General features: G+C 56.0%; 1 protein-coding gene and 1 long non-coding RNA gene across 3 annotated transcripts in view; one reads left to right on the top strand and one right to left on the bottom strand.

Annotated features, from left to right (window-relative positions):
• Positions 1–904: 904 nt before the first annotated feature.
• LOC111757078 (uncharacterized) lies at positions 905–2,652 on the bottom strand. 2 transcript variants are annotated; one of them, XR_010039924.1, is made up of 3 exons: positions 2,473–2,652; positions 2,251–2,385; positions 905–983 (listed from the first exon to the last, which is right to left on the bottom strand). It is a non-coding gene; the product is annotated as an uncharacterized LOC111757078 (long non-coding RNA). The 2 variants fall into 2 exon arrangements; XR_002791462.2 differs by having other exon boundaries at positions 905–1,029.
• Positions 2,446–16,624, top strand: part of Dab2ip (DAB2 interacting protein) — a 178,724-nt gene continuing 164,545 nt past the window's right edge. The window contains exon 1 of the mRNA XM_005004048.4: positions 2,446–2,629. Coding sequence (XP_005004105.1) covers positions 2,590–2,629 — 40 coding nt within the window. The 5' untranslated portion in view covers positions 2,446–2,589. The remainder of the gene's footprint in view (positions 2,630–16,624) is intronic.

Here is a 16,624-nt window from a genome sequence, read left to right on the forward strand (position 1 = left end):
AGCACACCCACTGGCTGCTGGTCCATGGCCTGGTTCCCCATCCTCATGCCTCCCTGCAACCCCTCCCCCACCCCAGCCCATCCTGCGCACCCCTTGATTAGGAGATCCAGGGAGCTGGGCCTGCAGCTGGCTTGGGTAGGGCCTGGCCTCCCTGTAATTAAGGCAGCAGGAGGCCTGGAGCTGGGATCCCTGTCATCTGGGGTGAGGGCAGGGAGGAGGGGACAGGAACAGCCTCTCCATGGCCTGGCCAATCGTATCAGCAGCCTCTGGTTCTCTGGGAGGAGCTGGGCAGTGGCAGGAAGCTGGGAGGGACCTGGCCTGGCCTCCCCTTCCTGCCACCCTGGCCTGGACCCTCCTGCCTATCTCTCTGTCTCCTATTTCCTTTCTCTTGAGGTCCCTTCAACCTCTGCACCAGGGCTGTGTCTTCCAAAAACAAGTTACTGAGGCTCGTTCTAGTGATGCCGTGGAGTCGACAGAGCAGGTTATCTCTCCTGTGGAGGTAGCAGGAAGGAAGCTGGCAGAGGCCCGCTGGTGGAGACAGCTGGCTTTGCCCTAGAAGGAAGCTCATGCTGGGCTGCGTGTCGCCCCCTAGAACATGTGTATGCCCCCAGACCTGCTGCCCACCCTTTTTTCGCCCTGGCCCCACTGGTCATCAACCCCATCAGTCCCCAGCCACAGTGAGCTGCCTGTGTGCCTTATGCCTTTGCTCCTGCCATCCTTGGTCCTGAGTACCTCGGCCTCCCTGCTTGGCTCACCCAACCTGTTCTTCTGCCTGTGTCTCCTGAGCAAGGCACCTCCTCACTCAGGAGGCCTTCTCTGATTAAGCTCCAATGAAGCTTGCCCCCCACCACCATATGTCAGCCAGCTTGCCAGTGCTATGACAAAACACATGAGGAAAAACAAGTTCAAGTAGGAACCATTTATTTTGGTTCATGGTTTCAGAGGTTTCAGTCCACGGTCAGCTCATTCCAAGACTTACAGACCTGTGATGAGACCAAAATATCATGGCATAGTGGAGGGAAGATACTCCTGTCATGGCAGCCAGGAAAAGAGAGAGAGAGAAAAGAGAAAAGAGAAAAGATACAGTCCCCAAGTTCATGACCTTCAACTCGGCCCCACCTCCTGTTTCTGTTGCCTACTAATAATGCCATTGATGATGAATCTATGGACAGATTAAGTGCCAACTGTGAACACATGGGGCTTTGGGGTTTGTTTTAGAACCGCAGCACTGGGTAAGCCCACAGTGCTGGCCTGGGTTCTGACTGGGTCTGTGGGACGCGAGACGTGGGGTAAATCACTGCATCTTTCTTATCCTCCCACCCCACACCAAGGCTGTGACCTCTGCAGGGTCTGCCCTGATGGTCACTCCTGGTGGTGGCGCTGGACAAGTCACACCACCTTGTGCATTGCCCTCCTCTGTAAAATGGGATGACCCATGCCACATGAGGCACGGCGGGTGAGTACTCCACACAATGCCACTTCTGAGGGTACTTAGAAAACCATCCCCAAGCCACAGCCTCATGAATCCAGCCCTGGCCCGTTGCCCACCCTGTTCCACTGGGATGGTGTCACTCCCAGGGACTAGGCTCAGCCTGGGCCTGGGACGGTCCCCACAGGCCCTGCCGGACCTGCTCCTGTCTCTGTCCCTCGCCTCAGCTCTCCCCAGGCCGTTAGCCACTCGCTCCAACCACCTAAAATTAACTGAAATTCCCAGGTATGGTCAATCGTTCCTTCTTCTTTACCTGGCTGACTCCTACACATCCTTTAGGCCCCAGCGTAGGTACCCATTCCTTCAGGAGTCCTCCCCTGACCACCTCTCTGATGCAGGTGAGGCTCCTACTCGGCGCTCTGTGCACTACCTGACCCACACACGACATTGCAATGACCTGTTTACCTGCAAGTTGTTTACCTCTGCAGAGGGCCAGACACTGTGCTTGTTCCCTGCTGCAGACCTAGCAGCAGGCACAGTGTCTGGCAAGGACTAGATGCTCAAAAAAATATTTAGTGACTAACTGAATGGATGGATGAGTCAATTTGTTCATCCCCCACACTGCAGGAAATGTCTGAGAACAGATTTGCGTGGGAGGTTCCGGCAGGGCCAGGGAGAAGCCCTGGGGTTTGGGTGCCGGGTGGCAAGTAGAGTGGACCCCCATCCCCTCCCACCCACAAGTGGGTCAGCCTCCTCGCTTCCCACAGGTCCCCAGGGCCCCAGAACCAGCTTCCAGATGCTAAGCCCTGTCTCTGCCTTACCTCTTAGTGTTTCCATCTGCACAGCCCGGCCAGATCTCTGCAGCCAGCATCACGGGCAGCCAGGCCAAGCGTCCCCGGCGTCTTCCTATTTTAGACATCTCGCCGCCTCAGTCCCTTCTAATGTTCCCAGCCAGGCTGCGGGGGGAGGAAAAAGAGGTTACTGCTACTTTAAATGTACTGTATGAAGGCGAGGGCTGGAAAGGGGCCTGCTTGCAGGAATACCCAGTCATCTAGTTGGAAAAGCCGCCAGATGGAATACAAAAGGAGAAACCCAGACGCTCATGGAGACGGCCTCGGTTCATAAATTAGGTGGGGCCAGGGGCTGGGGGCCCACACGCCATGGAGCCCGACTCCCTCCTGGACCAAGACGACTCCTACGGTAGGGGAGCCACGCCGGCCAAGTGACAGAGTTGGGGATTTCAGCCCCCTGCTCAGGCAGACTTTGCTCTGCTCTAGGAATCTGAGTTGAAGGGGGGCAGGCGGGCAGGCGGCGGGACACTGTCTGCGCTCAGGACTCTGGGTGGGTATGGGTGCCCGGGGTTATGGGGCACAGGGCTGCAGGGTCCCCCTTGGACTCAGCATGGACAGGGGTAGGGGCAGGGGCAGGGAGAGAGTTTCCAAACTGCTCGTGTTTTGCTCTTGGCTAAGAAGGAAAGGAAGTTTGCAGCCCCCTGAGTGTCTGCCGCCCTGGCTGTCCCCCAGGTCTGCGCTGCTGTGGCGGATTCAATTAGTGAGACCGTGCAGATCATGGAGATGGAACAGGCACCAGGATCGGTCCTGATAATTAAAGGCCAGGGCTCAAGTGGAGCGTGCTCCCTGGTGTACAGGGTCCCCAAGGCTGCTGTCACCAGGAGCTGCCCCTGGCCAGCCTCTCAGACAACTGGAAGCCCTGGGAAACACGTTGGGGAAAACTTGTTTGGGACAGAAAACCCAGGCAGAGTGTGGGTTAGGGAACTGCAAACCTCAGAAGGGCTTCTCTGTGGCCAATGCCACAAGCTTGGGGCCCCAGGGATGCAGGTAACCAAGCTCCCTGGAATGCTCAGCTGGCCCAATTGCTGCCCGTTCTGCCAGGCTGCTTGGCACACAGTGGCTGTCTCTGGGCAACAGAGGGCAGCAGGAGGGCAGGAGTGAGGTTAGGCACAGGGGTGGAGGGTTTTGGGCTCGTGGGGAAGAGAACCCTGTTAGCCTCTCAAGGTGAGTGGTACAGGGCAGCCTCACCCCAGCTTGGGTTGGCCTTTTAGGGGCTCAGGTCCTCCTGGGGCCACGATCTGCACTAAGCAAATAGAGTTCTCCCTCTGGATTCCCCCCTTCCCCACCAGGCCTGTCTGCCTGGCACAGAGTCAAGGCCAAATTCCCTTCCTCCTGCGGCAGCCCAGCTCCTTCCAGAGAGGCCTTTGCCACATTCAGCGCTACGGCCCCCAGGAGAGCTGGGCCAGGCCCAGCCAGGGACACGGCCCCTTTGAGCAATCAGATGGTGTGTCGCTGCCCCTTGAGTGACCCCCATGTGCTGAGCTGTGGGTCAGGGTCAGAGATACAGGAGGGAGGGAAATTAAGGCCTAGGAAACAGTGAGTTTTAGTGACCGGAGAGGCAGGGGAGAGGGAAGGAAGGAGAGAGAGGCCCTCGCCCTGGAAAACCTCCCAGCCTGGAACAGAGGAAGGACAAACGATCCGGGTCCCCAGGGATCCTGAGAGTGGGACAAGCCTGTCTGCCTCCAGCACCATCCACCTGAAACCTGGCACAGGGACAGGACTGCCAGGGTGGATGGCTGGGTACTGCCCCATGAGGGGTACAGATCCTTGTCCCAAGGATGGAGGGGGAGCAAATCCCTGCATCTCTGTCCCTGCCCAGTGGCATCTCAGGAGCCCACAGCCTGAATACGCTGCCCTTCGGGTTTGGTAGCAACAGCCTCTGGGCAGGGCGAGGCTGGAAACTGAGGCCGCCTTTACCATGATGGAAGGCCCTCTGTGCACAATCAGCCCTTGTCTCGCCTGCCACGGGAGCTGCCACTGACCTCCTGGATGCTGCCAGGCATCGAGGGAGAGGCTGAGCTACAGAGGAGGCCTTGGGAGTGGGGCAGGCGGCAAAGGGGTGGAGGCCAAGCCCGTGCAGGGAGGGTTGCAGGCCCAGCTGGGGAGGGGGCTCCCCGGGCTTGCAGGTGGCTAGCTTTACCCAAGTGTCCATGTGGCCTTTCCTGAGGCACTGCACTTGGCCAGAGAACGTGGGCTCTCTGGGAGGGCCTTCTCTCCCATTGGATCAGGGTCTCCTGTTCCAGACACAGCCACACTGGGAGTTAGGTTTGCACCATATGAATCGCAGAGGGCACAAAAATCCTCCACTAGCCCCCCTTTCTTGGAACACTTTCATCATCCAGCTTCTGGGACAGCTTCTCTCCCATTTCTTTTTCAGTTTCCTTGCTTGGTCACTTCTCTTGGACCTCTGTCTCTCTCTGTTGCCCACATGACCCAATCATTCAGGTCTGCCTCTTCTACCACTCTAAACCATCCGACTTCTCCCTCTCTAGACTCTACCCATGGTGATCTGGCCTTTCCCACACTCCTTAAACTATTTCTCACCCCAGGACCTTTGCACATGTTGTTTCTAGTCCCTAGCCCTACCTCTTCTTCTTCATCCTGCTATTGTTTTCAAAAACTTATCTGCTCAGAGGCCTGTCCCCTAAGCCATGTTCTTCCAGTTCCTCAAATTAGACCCCACTTTCAACCTCCCTTGTCCTTCCCAGGACCCATTCCTGTTCACATTGTTACACACTTAACCTATCTGTAGGCTCTCAGTATCCCACAGCATTACTCTGCCTGGTACATAGCAAGCACCTGGCAAATACTTGCTGAACAAGCGAGGAGTGAGAGGTGAGGAGAGGCATTCCAGGTGGGAGGCAGATCAGGCACACAGGCACGGTGGCTCAGTCCCTTGGAGGGCTCTCTGATCCTCATGCCTAGAGGGATGCTCTTAGCCAAGGATTGGAAAGCTAAGCAACCTGGGAGACTCCAGGGCCTTGATGGGGACAAAGCTGGGTGCAGCAGAGCTGGGGGTGGTGCTCTGGACCCGCTGGCCTCCATTTCTCCATAGTAGTGAAGATTAGACAAAGTCTGCCCTTCGGAAAAACACATCCTCCCTGTCTGCGTTGTGACTGCCTAGGTAGAGGGAGCCTGTGCCCGCAGTGGGCTGGAGCCAAGGAGAAGACCTGGTGTTTTTACCGCCTGCTCAGAGGCCTGACCCGGGGTCTGCCTCCTTGACTGCATTCTCCGAGTCTCGCTGTTCAGGTGTGAGGGTGTGCGCTTTGCACACACACTGGGTGAAGGGATGAGGAGCGAGCAGCGCCGGCCCCATCCCACCTTAACCTGCTCCGCACCTCAGACACCCGCTCCCTCTCTGGGCTTGTGTGTCCAGAGCTGTCTCTTAAGGGTGCCTGGAATGCCCCAGTTCTGAGCATGTCTGCCTCTAGTCTGACTGGATTCTGAGTGCCCCTTCTCTCTCCTGTGGACTGATCCTCACGGCAGCGGTCTGTGTCTGTGGGTGGCCTGTCCTGGCGGCTTTCTCAGACTCAACTTGCTCATCTGATAAAGAGGCAGACCCAGGCCTTCCCCGCCTGCCACCATCCGATGTCTCGGGACCCAAAGGAGAGGTGAACGCTGGTGGGGTCCCGCTGGGGGAGTCCGGTTCACACAAGAAGGAGCTGGACCCAGCAGACCCCTGTGAGAGATACTCTGCAAGGGGCCCGTTGCTCTGGAAACCCTGGGGGTGGCGCAGACAATCCAGAACCTCAGAACCTTTAGTTTCTGCCTCACAATTCCCGGCAAGGAGATCTGTACAGGGTCACTGAGAGGCCCAGAGGGAGGCAGACGAATGTGATTCTGTAAAATCCCAAGCAGGGATATACAACAACCAGCTCCACTTACTGAGCACCTGCTGCATGCCAGGCTCCATGAAAGATCTGTTTCGTGCATGATCTACTTGAACCCTCACAAGCAATCTTGTATGTAGCCCATTTTCCAGATGAGGAAACCGAGGGGGAGTTCAGGGACTGACTGCCCCTGAGTGTTGCTGCAAAGCCTGAGATATTTATGTTGCTGCCCTGTGAGCCCCATGACTGTGCTCAGCTGCCTCCTGGGGGCTGCACTGGGTGCCCAGGTAAAATCCTGTTTCCTAGGGAGCATTGGCTGAAGCAGTTCAGGGGATAAGCACAGCCACGTGGCAAGAACCATGTCAACTCCACTGGGGACAGTGAACGGCAGGAGCAGCTGTAATGGGATGGGTCGGCCTAAAGACAGGGCTATTTTGGGTTGGAAGCCATGGAGGGTTTGATGTCCTCACACTGTGGTCCTGCCCTCAAGAGGCTGAGGCTGCAGATGCCATGGTTGACATCATAAGGAGCAGGCTAATCTTAGAAGCCACAGGGAGGTGCCCAGCCTCATGCCTCACACTTGTCACCTCACTCCCCTTCCCACAACCTGGTGAGGTGCAGTGGGAAATCAGAGATGAGGAACCCTGAGCTCACCAGGCTGCGGGACTTACAAAAGCCACACAACTAGTGCACAGCAGAGCCAGGAGCCGCGTGTGATTGGCTCACTGAGGAGCCTGTTCTCTAAACCAGTGCCTGCGGGCCCCTCTCCGAGGCTGCATCTGAGAAACAGGCCTTGGGAGGCGCTGCCAGGGCCTGCCCTGCCTCTCAGGCTGCCCCCACCCCCAGGCCGTTGCTAGGCCTCAGTTTTCCTGTCAATAGTGAGCAAATACCAGCCTGGCCAGCATGGGATATGGAAGGAATGCCAAAATCGGGTTCCTTCCTCCTAGTCTAGAGCCCCCACCAGAGACTAGAGCAGCAGAGCCCCATTTACTGAGCACTTACTATATGCTGGGCTCTGTGTAAAATGCACGGAGCCATTGACTGCTTGCAGGAAGGCGTCTGCTCAGATGAGACCATCAAGGCTCAAAGCCCCAGGCCGCCCCACTGGTGAGGACACTGTGCCTCAACCTGGAGGCCCCTGCCTGAGATGCCTGCTTTCTTTCACCTCTCTAAGACACACTCCCCCCCAACCTTGGATCTTCTGGCCCCCAATCCACGGCCCTTCTCTCCATGCCCAGGGAGTTTCTGTCTCACTGGCCAGCCATGTCTGGGCCCCTGGTCTTCCCAGGAGCCAGGTGGGTGAGGGGTTGTGCCCGCTCCTGCCCCACTGACTGGGGAGGAGGGAAAGAGGGAAGAACAGCCAGGAAAGAAAAGCATCGAGGCCATGCTGCCGGTGGGGTGCATGGGTCAGTCACTCATGCCCAGCTGCTGCACAAGAAGGCCAGGGTCCGCAGCTGGGGGTGGCAGGGATGGGACCTGTGTGTGGGGTGGCTGAGCTAGCTACTCCTCACGGGAGGGAGAGGGCGTTGGGGGAAGGAGGAGGTGCATTGGGGTTCCTGTGTGCTCAGGGCAAAGGTGCTCCCCTTCACCAGCTTTGGGAGGGCTCTCTCCAAAAGGGGGGCTCAGGAGTAGTTCTTCCCTCCATGGGACCTGGATCTTTGACTCTTCAGCTAGGTGGGGACGGTGGCAGAGCTCCGGCGGGGCTCCTCCTCTTGTGAGCACTGAGCAGGATAAATCGTTCCTTCCCACATCGCCCTGGACTGTGTCTGCCTCACTGAGGGGCCCGTGTGGAGTCACAGAACTTTGTTACACCCGTCTGTGGCATGGCCCTGGTCCCCAGCCTCCCTCCTACCTAACGTACTTCCTGCCACAATTTTCAGGTCCCATTTTATAGGTGAAGAAACTGAGGCACTCCCCCAAAATTGCCAAACAGCAGCTCCAACCCTCCTTGTTCTAAGAAGGCAGGCAGGCCCTTCCCTGCAGGTCCTGGCTGTGCCCAGCCTCCTCCTTCCACCAGGCCTTCTGGGCCACCCCTGGATGCTCAAGTCCAGCCCTTTCCCATTGTCCTGCCCATCCCTCCTGCTGGCTGGCCTTGCTTCCAGCTGACTCCAGGCCTCTCAAAGCCACAGCCGGCCCTCCCACCTGGAACTCTGCCCCAGAAGCCACCTCTGGGAGCCAAGGGGCAGAATCCCTCCAGGCTCTTCTGTCTATCCCCCATTGCATGATGGGAAGATGGTGGACAGAAGGACAGAAGAGGAGGCTCTGGACTCGCCTAAGATCCATCCTACCTCCTGTAAGGTCCAGACATCTGCTCTGACTCTCCACCTCCCAGCCCACACCTGAGGCCAGGCTCCACCTTGGACCTCTAGCAGCTGCCGCTCCCCTTCCTGGGGCTCCCCACCTCCACATACCCCCACACTGTCCATGTGCAGGCTCAGGGGCCACGCATGCCATCCCCTCCACCGCAGCAGGATGGAGTATAACTCCTTGACAGGGTTCAAGTCCCAGGTGACACAGGGCCGTCAGCTTCCACACCATTCCCTCCCCTCTCCGCCCTCCCTCAGGAATTAACTCCTGCCTCACTGCCCTCTCTGCAGTTCTGGTGCTCTGGAGCACTCCATCCCTGATCTCCTCACCAATCCCTCTCATTCTGAGAGCTCAGCTGGGTCACTGCCTCCAGGAAGCCTCCCCAACTACTCTGCTGGGCTCTGTGGGGACCTGGGCTTCCCGCTGTCTCACTGCACATTGTGAGTCTCCACCTCTGGACTGTGAGCCAGACAGGCTGAGAATGTGGTGGCTGGCATGTGGGTTAAGGAAAGGATCAGGGTTAGGGTCAGATCCATCTTTGTCCTGGGTTTGCTGTATCTGCAAGATCATGTGGCACTGTCCAGAATAATAATCTGTGACAGTCTTTCCAGATAGGACCTTGAGAAATGCCCTGAGTGCAGACTAGCTTCAAACTCATGGCAATCCTGCCTCAGCCTCCCCAGTGCTGGGATTACAGGCCTGCACCATCCATGCCGGCCAGGGTGGATGAACAGGAGCCTTTTCTGAGGCCTCTACACACCTTTCCAGTCAGGTGATGATGCCTCCTCCCACTAGAAGCCAGCCCCTGAGCAGTCCACCTGCGACCCTCTGTTTCCCTCTAGTCCTAAGACATCTTGTGGCCTTTGAGCTCTTCAAGGGGGAACTCTTGGGAGCACCACCTTACCCAGCAGAGGAACAAACTGGGGCAGGTGACAAGGAGCCCTCCCCTCTGCACGGAGGAGGGTCTCAGCGGTCGCAGCTTAGTGGGACTCTGGGAAAACACAGGGCGCTGCTGCCTAAGGAGCCTGAGGGCCGAGATAGTGGGGGGGGGGGGGGGAGGCAGGATTCCCGTCCAATCCGGAGCCTGTGCTGCCTGTACCGGATGGCTGGATCACCACAACCCCAGGCTTTGCAGCCGGTGACCTACATTCCCAGAGCGAGCACCGCTGTGTGTGCTGTGTGTGCAGAGCCCGCGGGAGGGGCCCTGTGGTTGCGGGAGGTGCACGTGTGTGCCGGGGTGGGGGCGGGGGTCCCACGCGCCCTCTCCGCTCCACGCACTGTGTCCAGCTTGAGGGACTGCAGCTGCTGAAATGGCTAGGATGCCTGCCCCCAGCTGCCCCACCCCCGCCCCTGACCCCAGCTGCAAGAGTTTAGGCGCCGGAATACGGATGGGGGGCGGAGGGCGCTGAACTGCAGCAAGAGGCTGGATGAGAAGGAAGCGCGGGGTGCGGGGCAGGGGAGCGCAGGCGGAACAGGCAAGGAGCTCAGGTCCGCGTCCCTGAAGCCCGGGGTAGCTGGGGTCCAGGTCAGCGCTTCCTCCGGAGATGGGCAAAGGGGCTGTGTGGGCTCCGAGGCCTAAGCGCTGAGCTCTGGCACTTGCACAGCTGTGGCTCTGGGTCCTTTCCTTGGTCAACTCTGTGTAGGTGACGGTGGCTGCACCCCTCCTGGGGCTCCCTCCTCCTTTAGATGGCCCTGAGAGCACAGCGGGCACTGTGTCTTTGGGATAGGCTGCTTCTCCTCCCAATCTCTCAGCTTCTGTCTCTCTCTCTCCCTTCCTCTCTGACTCAGTCTGTCTCTGCAGTTCTATGGCTGTCTGCTGCCTCTTGCTTAGTATCTCTCTCTCTCTGTCTGTGTCTTAGTTTATTTCTGGATGTCTCTGTCTCTGCAGCCCTCCCTCCCCTGCCCTTTGGGGGGACTCCTGGACACTCCTTCAGGCACACCCAGCCACATTTCCTATCGAGGGACTGCTGAGGGCCAGGGGACCGCAGGGGCTCCAGCCCAGCAGTACCTTCCTTCCGGCTGTAACTCCCTTCTGGTCTCCCTTGCACTGTACACCCCCCCCCCCGCCCCAGCCAGGGAATGCCTCTGCTTGTGTCCCAACCCCTCTCTCACCTGGCCTATCACATCTGGTGACCTTGTGGTCACCCTGTCAATGTGTCTGACCCTGTGCACACATCTTGGAGCCTGTGCTCCCAGCAGGTTTCCCCGAGCATTTGTTGAGTGACTTCTTATGAATGACTGATCTTTGCAAACTAGAAGGTCCCCATCAAAACAGCAGAAACAAGGGACTGGGGCAGGATTAGGTAGCACTTGAAGCTTCCTGTAGGAGTCTCAGCCTTACCTGACCACAGGTAGCCCCTGCGCCTGAGTGGTAGGAGGGGACTGGGGCCTGCCCTTGCTCACCCAGAGAGTTGCATTCCTTGATAGTGCCAGCCTCACCCTGGAGATTGGGGCTGAGTTCATCTAGAGAGGCCGGGAGCTGATATGTTCAAATCCCTTGCTGCCTCCCCGCTGGCTCCGCAGCTCTAGAATGGGTGGAGAGCTGGGCCAGGCCCTCATTGTCTGCCACTTTCACTACCACCCACCACCTCTGTGGTAGCTCCCTGTAGGGTACTAGAGGCCCAGGAAGCACCAGGCTGGGTCCCAGCCTCAGGAGGAGCTACCCCTCCTGGGAGAACAGTCACCCAAAATTCGGATAAGGAGCCCTGGGGAGGAGCTCCTGAGCAGAATGAAAACTAGAGCTTAGCAGGCTGGGAGGAGGTCAGGAGCAGGCCAAAGGAAGCTCAGAGCAGAGGCCTGGGTTTGAGCCCACACAGCAGCCTCTCTGGGTAACTCAGTAGGCTGCACCCCAAAATCCAGGTGGGCAGAGATGGGGAAGAAGTCAGGTCAGGGCTTTGGCTTCATCCTGTGCTTTGGGGAACATGTGTGGTTTCAAACAGGGGAGGGACACAGCCACCCTGAGTCTCCCCCGAGTTCCTAAGACCCTTGCCACTTCAAGGAGGTCCCAGTCCCAGCAAGAGAAGCCGAGCCTAAGAGGAGGCCAAGAATCTGGGGAGAGCTGTGGGAAGGGAGAGGGTCCAAGGTTGGGAGCTCCAGGACCCTGTGATCCTGTCTCCCAGTGTCCTTAGCAGCCCAGCTCTCACTCAGCTTCAGGGATGGAGTGACTCCAACCCTCCCTGTCTGCACCTGGAGAAGTGAACCAAGGGAGCAGGGGAAGGCAGGATTCACAAGCTTACAGAACTCTCGCTGGAGTGCTTCTCTCTATTTTATGGAGGAGGAAACTGAGGAAAAGAAGGCAGAGAGGTTTGTTGATTGCCCACAGCCACACTGTTAAGGAAGTGTGTCAGAGTCAGAATCTGAATTCTGGCTTTGTGGCTCCAAAGTCCACATGCTTCCCACTGAGTGTGACTACTCCAAGCCTGCCCTGAGTGCTAGGTGCTTAGAGCCATTCCAGGAAGGGATGCAGGGGTCATCCCTACTTATGGTATAGAAAGGCACACCTGGCCCCAGCAGGGGGTGAAGCTGGCCCTGTGCTGATCGAAGGATCAGGCAATTAGAGGTGGTTTCTGAGGGCAGCAGCTGAGGCCTGTGGCTGGCAGGAGAGGCCCCGGCAGGTGGCATGGAGTGGAGAAGCAGGGAGGGGACCAGCAAAGGAGCTGGCCAGAGCAAAAGGTGCAGAGGTGGGGAAGGAGTTTCAGGAGGCCCCCAGCCTGAGGCCCACATGCTGGAGAGGAGGGGGTGCCCTGGGGGCGGGGCTCTGTCCTAGGGCAGAGTCTCTCAGCCTTCAATGATTGGTGGTCACTTTAGCCTTTGCTGAGTGGAGGCTGCTGTCCTGTGCACTGTAAGATACGCAGGGGCATCCCTGGCTTCTACCCACGGGACACCAATGTGACAGCAAAGATGTTTCCAGACATTGCCAGTCGGTCTGAGTTAAGAGTTACCATTCTGGAGTAGGCAGGCCCTGTGGAAGGGGTTTGAGTGACAGAAGGACAGTGCCAAGCTAAGTGACCTGCACCCCAGACTCTCTCATCTCAAGGCTCATTCCACACTTAACCTGATCCTGGCCCATTAAGTGCAAGAAGAGCTCTTCCAGCAGCAGAAGAGCTGGTGTCTGGGGAGAGGACCTCTCTCCCTCACCATGGTTGGGGTACAGGGGTGGGGGGATGGGAGTCATCCAGGCTCCAGAGGGGTTGTGGGGCTGTTGGCTATGAGGGGCAGGATTTGGGCTGAGGGTGCAGGAAGGGGGCCGAAGCTGCCCCTCTGTGGATAAGCAGGCCCTTTTTGGATAGTGGCCCTGTAACCATGTAAGCCATGTCCAGGGGAGGTGGAGTATTGAACTCCTCCTGACCCATTGTCATGGAGGTGAAGAGGTCAAGGACCACCTCCCAGAGGGTGGGTAGGCAACAGGCAGCAGGAAGCCCCTTCTCTCCGTTCCTGTGCTGTGTCTCCAAGGGGACCAGGGCTGCTTGCACCGTGTCAGGGAAGGACAGGGGCTGGGAGGAAAGAGGGGGAGATAAGAGGTCCCCCTTCCACAGTCCCTGGCCTCATGCAGCTGGACAAACTTACAAATGCAGGTCTGGCTTCCTGCCTCCCCTGCTTGAAGCCGCCCTCAACATCCATCCCCTGCTTCCAAACAGCCCCTCGCAGGCCCTCGTCCACCCACTGTCCATATTCTGGACAGTTCACTCTCCTCCCTGCAGTGGCCACCAGTCCCAGCCCCCACTTCAGCCAGAAGGAGGAGCTGATGGCAGCTCCATTCCTGGCCTCTATAGGAGTCTCCTGCAACCCTCCTCTGGGCCTGCCATGCCGCTTCCTCCCACCTGGGGATCCCTGAACCTGCCAATTCCTGCTCACACACTCACAGACTGCCTCCAGGAAGCCTTCTCAGCTTCCTTGATGGCAACAGTGTGCTTAGGGTGTGTTGGCACCAGCCACTTCAGATGCAGCCTCTAGGTTCAGAGGCAGGGCCGAGACACACCCAGGCCAGTCCTCTGGTAGCCTCAGGCCTGCACAGAAGGTGGTGACCCGGAACTTTTGCAGGAGGAAGTGGGGAAGAAAGAAAGAAACACTTGTGGCTTCAGGAAAAGGAGAAGACCAGCAAATACAAACATGCCGCTGCATGCAGGAGTAGCCTGTCCTTCTGAATGAACTGACCCACAGCCCTGAGCATGCGCACAGACGCCCTCTCTGTAGCCTGGCTCCTGGCTGGCTCACCCCCAGAGGTGGGCCTGATCTTACTGACAGGCACCTCTAGGACATGGCTTTTGATGATGCCAACAAGGCAGGGGAAGTATTCGGGGGATGGCGTGGGGGTTCCAGGTGAGCATTTAGCTCCCTGCCCAGTGTGGCAGGCATAGCCACCACTGGCAGAGCCAGGTGCTTGGTTCTAGGAACCCAGGAACAAAGAGGCTCTATGCAGCCCAGCAGTTTTCTAACTGTGTCCGAGGCGATGTCTGGGGGTTACCATGCGGGAAGGACCCCTCTCCCTTAACCCAGTCCCAACCAGTGCTGCTCATACCAGTCTGATACAAATGATGGTTTTGCCAGAAAGAAAAGGCTTAGAAGGCACAGTGTGACCATCTGGCCCCAGAGAAGACAGAGTGGCAGAGCCAACTGACCTCCTGGCCCTTTCTGCCTAAGCAGGCAGCCCTGTGTTGAAAGCCTAAACACATGAGTGAATAAGTAGGAATGTGAAAGTGGGTTTTGTTTGGTAACATGGCATGACAACAAAGGACGCTTGGTTTCTGGGGTATGGAGTGGTGGATGGGAAAGAGGAACCGCCCCAAAGCAGGACAGGGAGAGCAGAGCTGTGCAATTGATCATTAACTCCCCTAAATCCGGCCCCTGCCAAAGCACTTCACTGACATCTGGGCTGTGGCCAGGAAAGCACTGTTTACAATCAGAGGCTCACGATTCAGTTCCCATCTCTTCTATTCGCCCACTGCATTGACTGCACCAAGTCAATGCCCTCTTAAAACTCAAAGCTTCTTCCTCTATAACCAGGCTAGCAACAATCTCATGCAAGATTGTTGGAGGGTCTAACAGGAGCTCAGAGTAATCATCCCACAGTTCTTGGTGGGCTCAGGAGTCTTCCTTGCATGTGAAGTTAGAGAAGGTTCAACCAGTTATGCCCCTTACTATCTGTGCGACCTGAGGCAAGGTTGATCTTTCTTTTCTTTGTTTCTTTCTTTGTTTCTTTCTTTCTTTCTTTTCCTTCCTTCCTTCCTTCCTTCCTTCCTTCCTTCCTTCTTTCTTTCTTGTGCACCAAGGATTGGACTCAGGGCCTTGTACGTGCTAGCCAAGCACTCTACCTTTGAGCTGTATCATGGGCCCTTTAATTTTTTTTATTTTGAGACAGTGTCTCTTTCAATTCCCGGGGCTGGCTGTGAATTTGTGATCTGCCAGCTGGGATTACAAATTTGTGCCACTACACCTGGCCTGAGGCAAATTTCTTAACTTCTCAGTCTCTGTTTTCATATTGCTAAAATGGGTATAATAACAGCTCACAGCTTACCATCTTGCTCATGGGATATAATGAGTTGGTAAGTGCTCAAGCACCTAGAATAGGACAGCATACTTGCATTCAAATAATAGCAGAGATGAGGTCTTGCCCAGGAGAGAGATCCCAGAAACAGAGTAAAAGAATGAGTGAAGGGCTGGAGATTTAGCTCAGTGGCATAAGCGCCTGCCTTGCAAGCAGGCAGTCGTGAGTTTGATCCCCCCATACCGATAAAAAGGAAAAAGACAAAAAAAAAAGAATGAGTGAAATAATGAGCGAATGCGAGAAACACCAGGGTTCTTCTCACAAATGCTGAGTGGATCTATCATGACCAATTCTTTCTCTTGGTTGGGAGCCTGTGTTGGTTTCCTGGAGCTTGGCTTCTCCCTGCTTTTATACTGCAAACACAAAGAGATAGGATCCATTTTGCCCCCAGATGACTTTGGGTGATAAAAAAGTAACTTCAGCCACCTTGAATCAAATCTTCTCTCCAGAATGTGTAACAAACCTGGAAATTAGAATTGCCCTGAAGCTGATTATTCTGGGAGGGCACCTCCTGGCATTAAAACTAAATTAGATCAAGGTACCTCTGTTATTAGCAAAATAATTCCCTACGATTACGGAATGCAGCCATGAATCCTGATGGCAGATGAACTTCAGGTGACTTACCTGAGACAAATAACTGTGCAAAAATCACAGGCTCATCTAATCACTTTTCTGTAGTGCTTCAGTCAGGTAATTATGCTAATAGGGCGCAGAAATCACCTTTTGTGGTCTGGGCTCGGGAGGGTTTGAGACAGATATGTATGTAGTGGATGCGACCTGCTTTCGTTGGTGAGGATGGGTGGATGCCACATTTGATTCCAAAGGGGGGTCGTGAGGAAGCTGGTCTGACCCATCATCAACTGAGGGAGAAGCCTGTTAAACAGTCAGAATTATAGTGGCCTTGTTATTCATCCCTTTTCTGATTATGTTACTACAGGAAATCGAATTTGTCTAAGTTCCACTGTCAGGCTGATAATTTTGAGAAGCAAGTGAAAGTGTGAAAGCTCCGGACCTTTGAGTCAATTCAATTTAGCAAATGGCATTTGTGCCATTGGGGAAGGCAAGGATCTAGCCACAAGTGAGGACAGCACGAACACTTAGAGTGTGTGTGATGTTTTTCTAAATATTCAGCCACCTGGGCAGACAGGTGGTATGGTGCCCATTATAGAGACAAAGAAATGGAGGCTCAGAGAAGTGAAAGGACTTGCCCAAAGTGCCATTGTTATTCATCAATGGACAGGATTACTTCCACCAGCACTGGAGCGGGGATGCGGGTGGTCTCCTGGCAAAGCAAACTTGGGGAGAGTACCATAAGCAGAGGAAGTGGCCAGAACAAACAACCACAGCCAGGAAGCTAAAGAGAAATGTCCTAAGGTGGTGAGTGGGCAGAGGGAGACTGAACAGCATCACACAGGAGACCTCAAATGCCGGGCTGAGGATTTGGACAGCAGTAAGTCCTGGAGGTGCTTGAGTAAAGGAGAGTCAGATCAAACCTGAGAACTTGGATAGAAGTATGGGCCTCACTAATGTATGAGGCTGCTTGTATGGAGAAGGAGAGAAAGGGATGAATAAACGATGGATAAATTTTTTTAGCATATTCCCAAATGCTGCATAGCATATACTTATACTAAAGAAGTATTCAGTCAGGAAAAGTGATGGGCAC

Source organism: Cavia porcellus, unplaced genomic scaffold, assembly GCF_034190915.1.
Source record: "Cavia porcellus strain 051 isolate PalLab524CR breed Dunkin Hartley unplaced genomic scaffold, mCavPor4.1 scaffold_1, whole genome shotgun sequence".
NCBI classification, from domain to species: domain Eukaryota; kingdom Metazoa; phylum Chordata; class Mammalia; order Rodentia; family Caviidae; genus Cavia; species Cavia porcellus.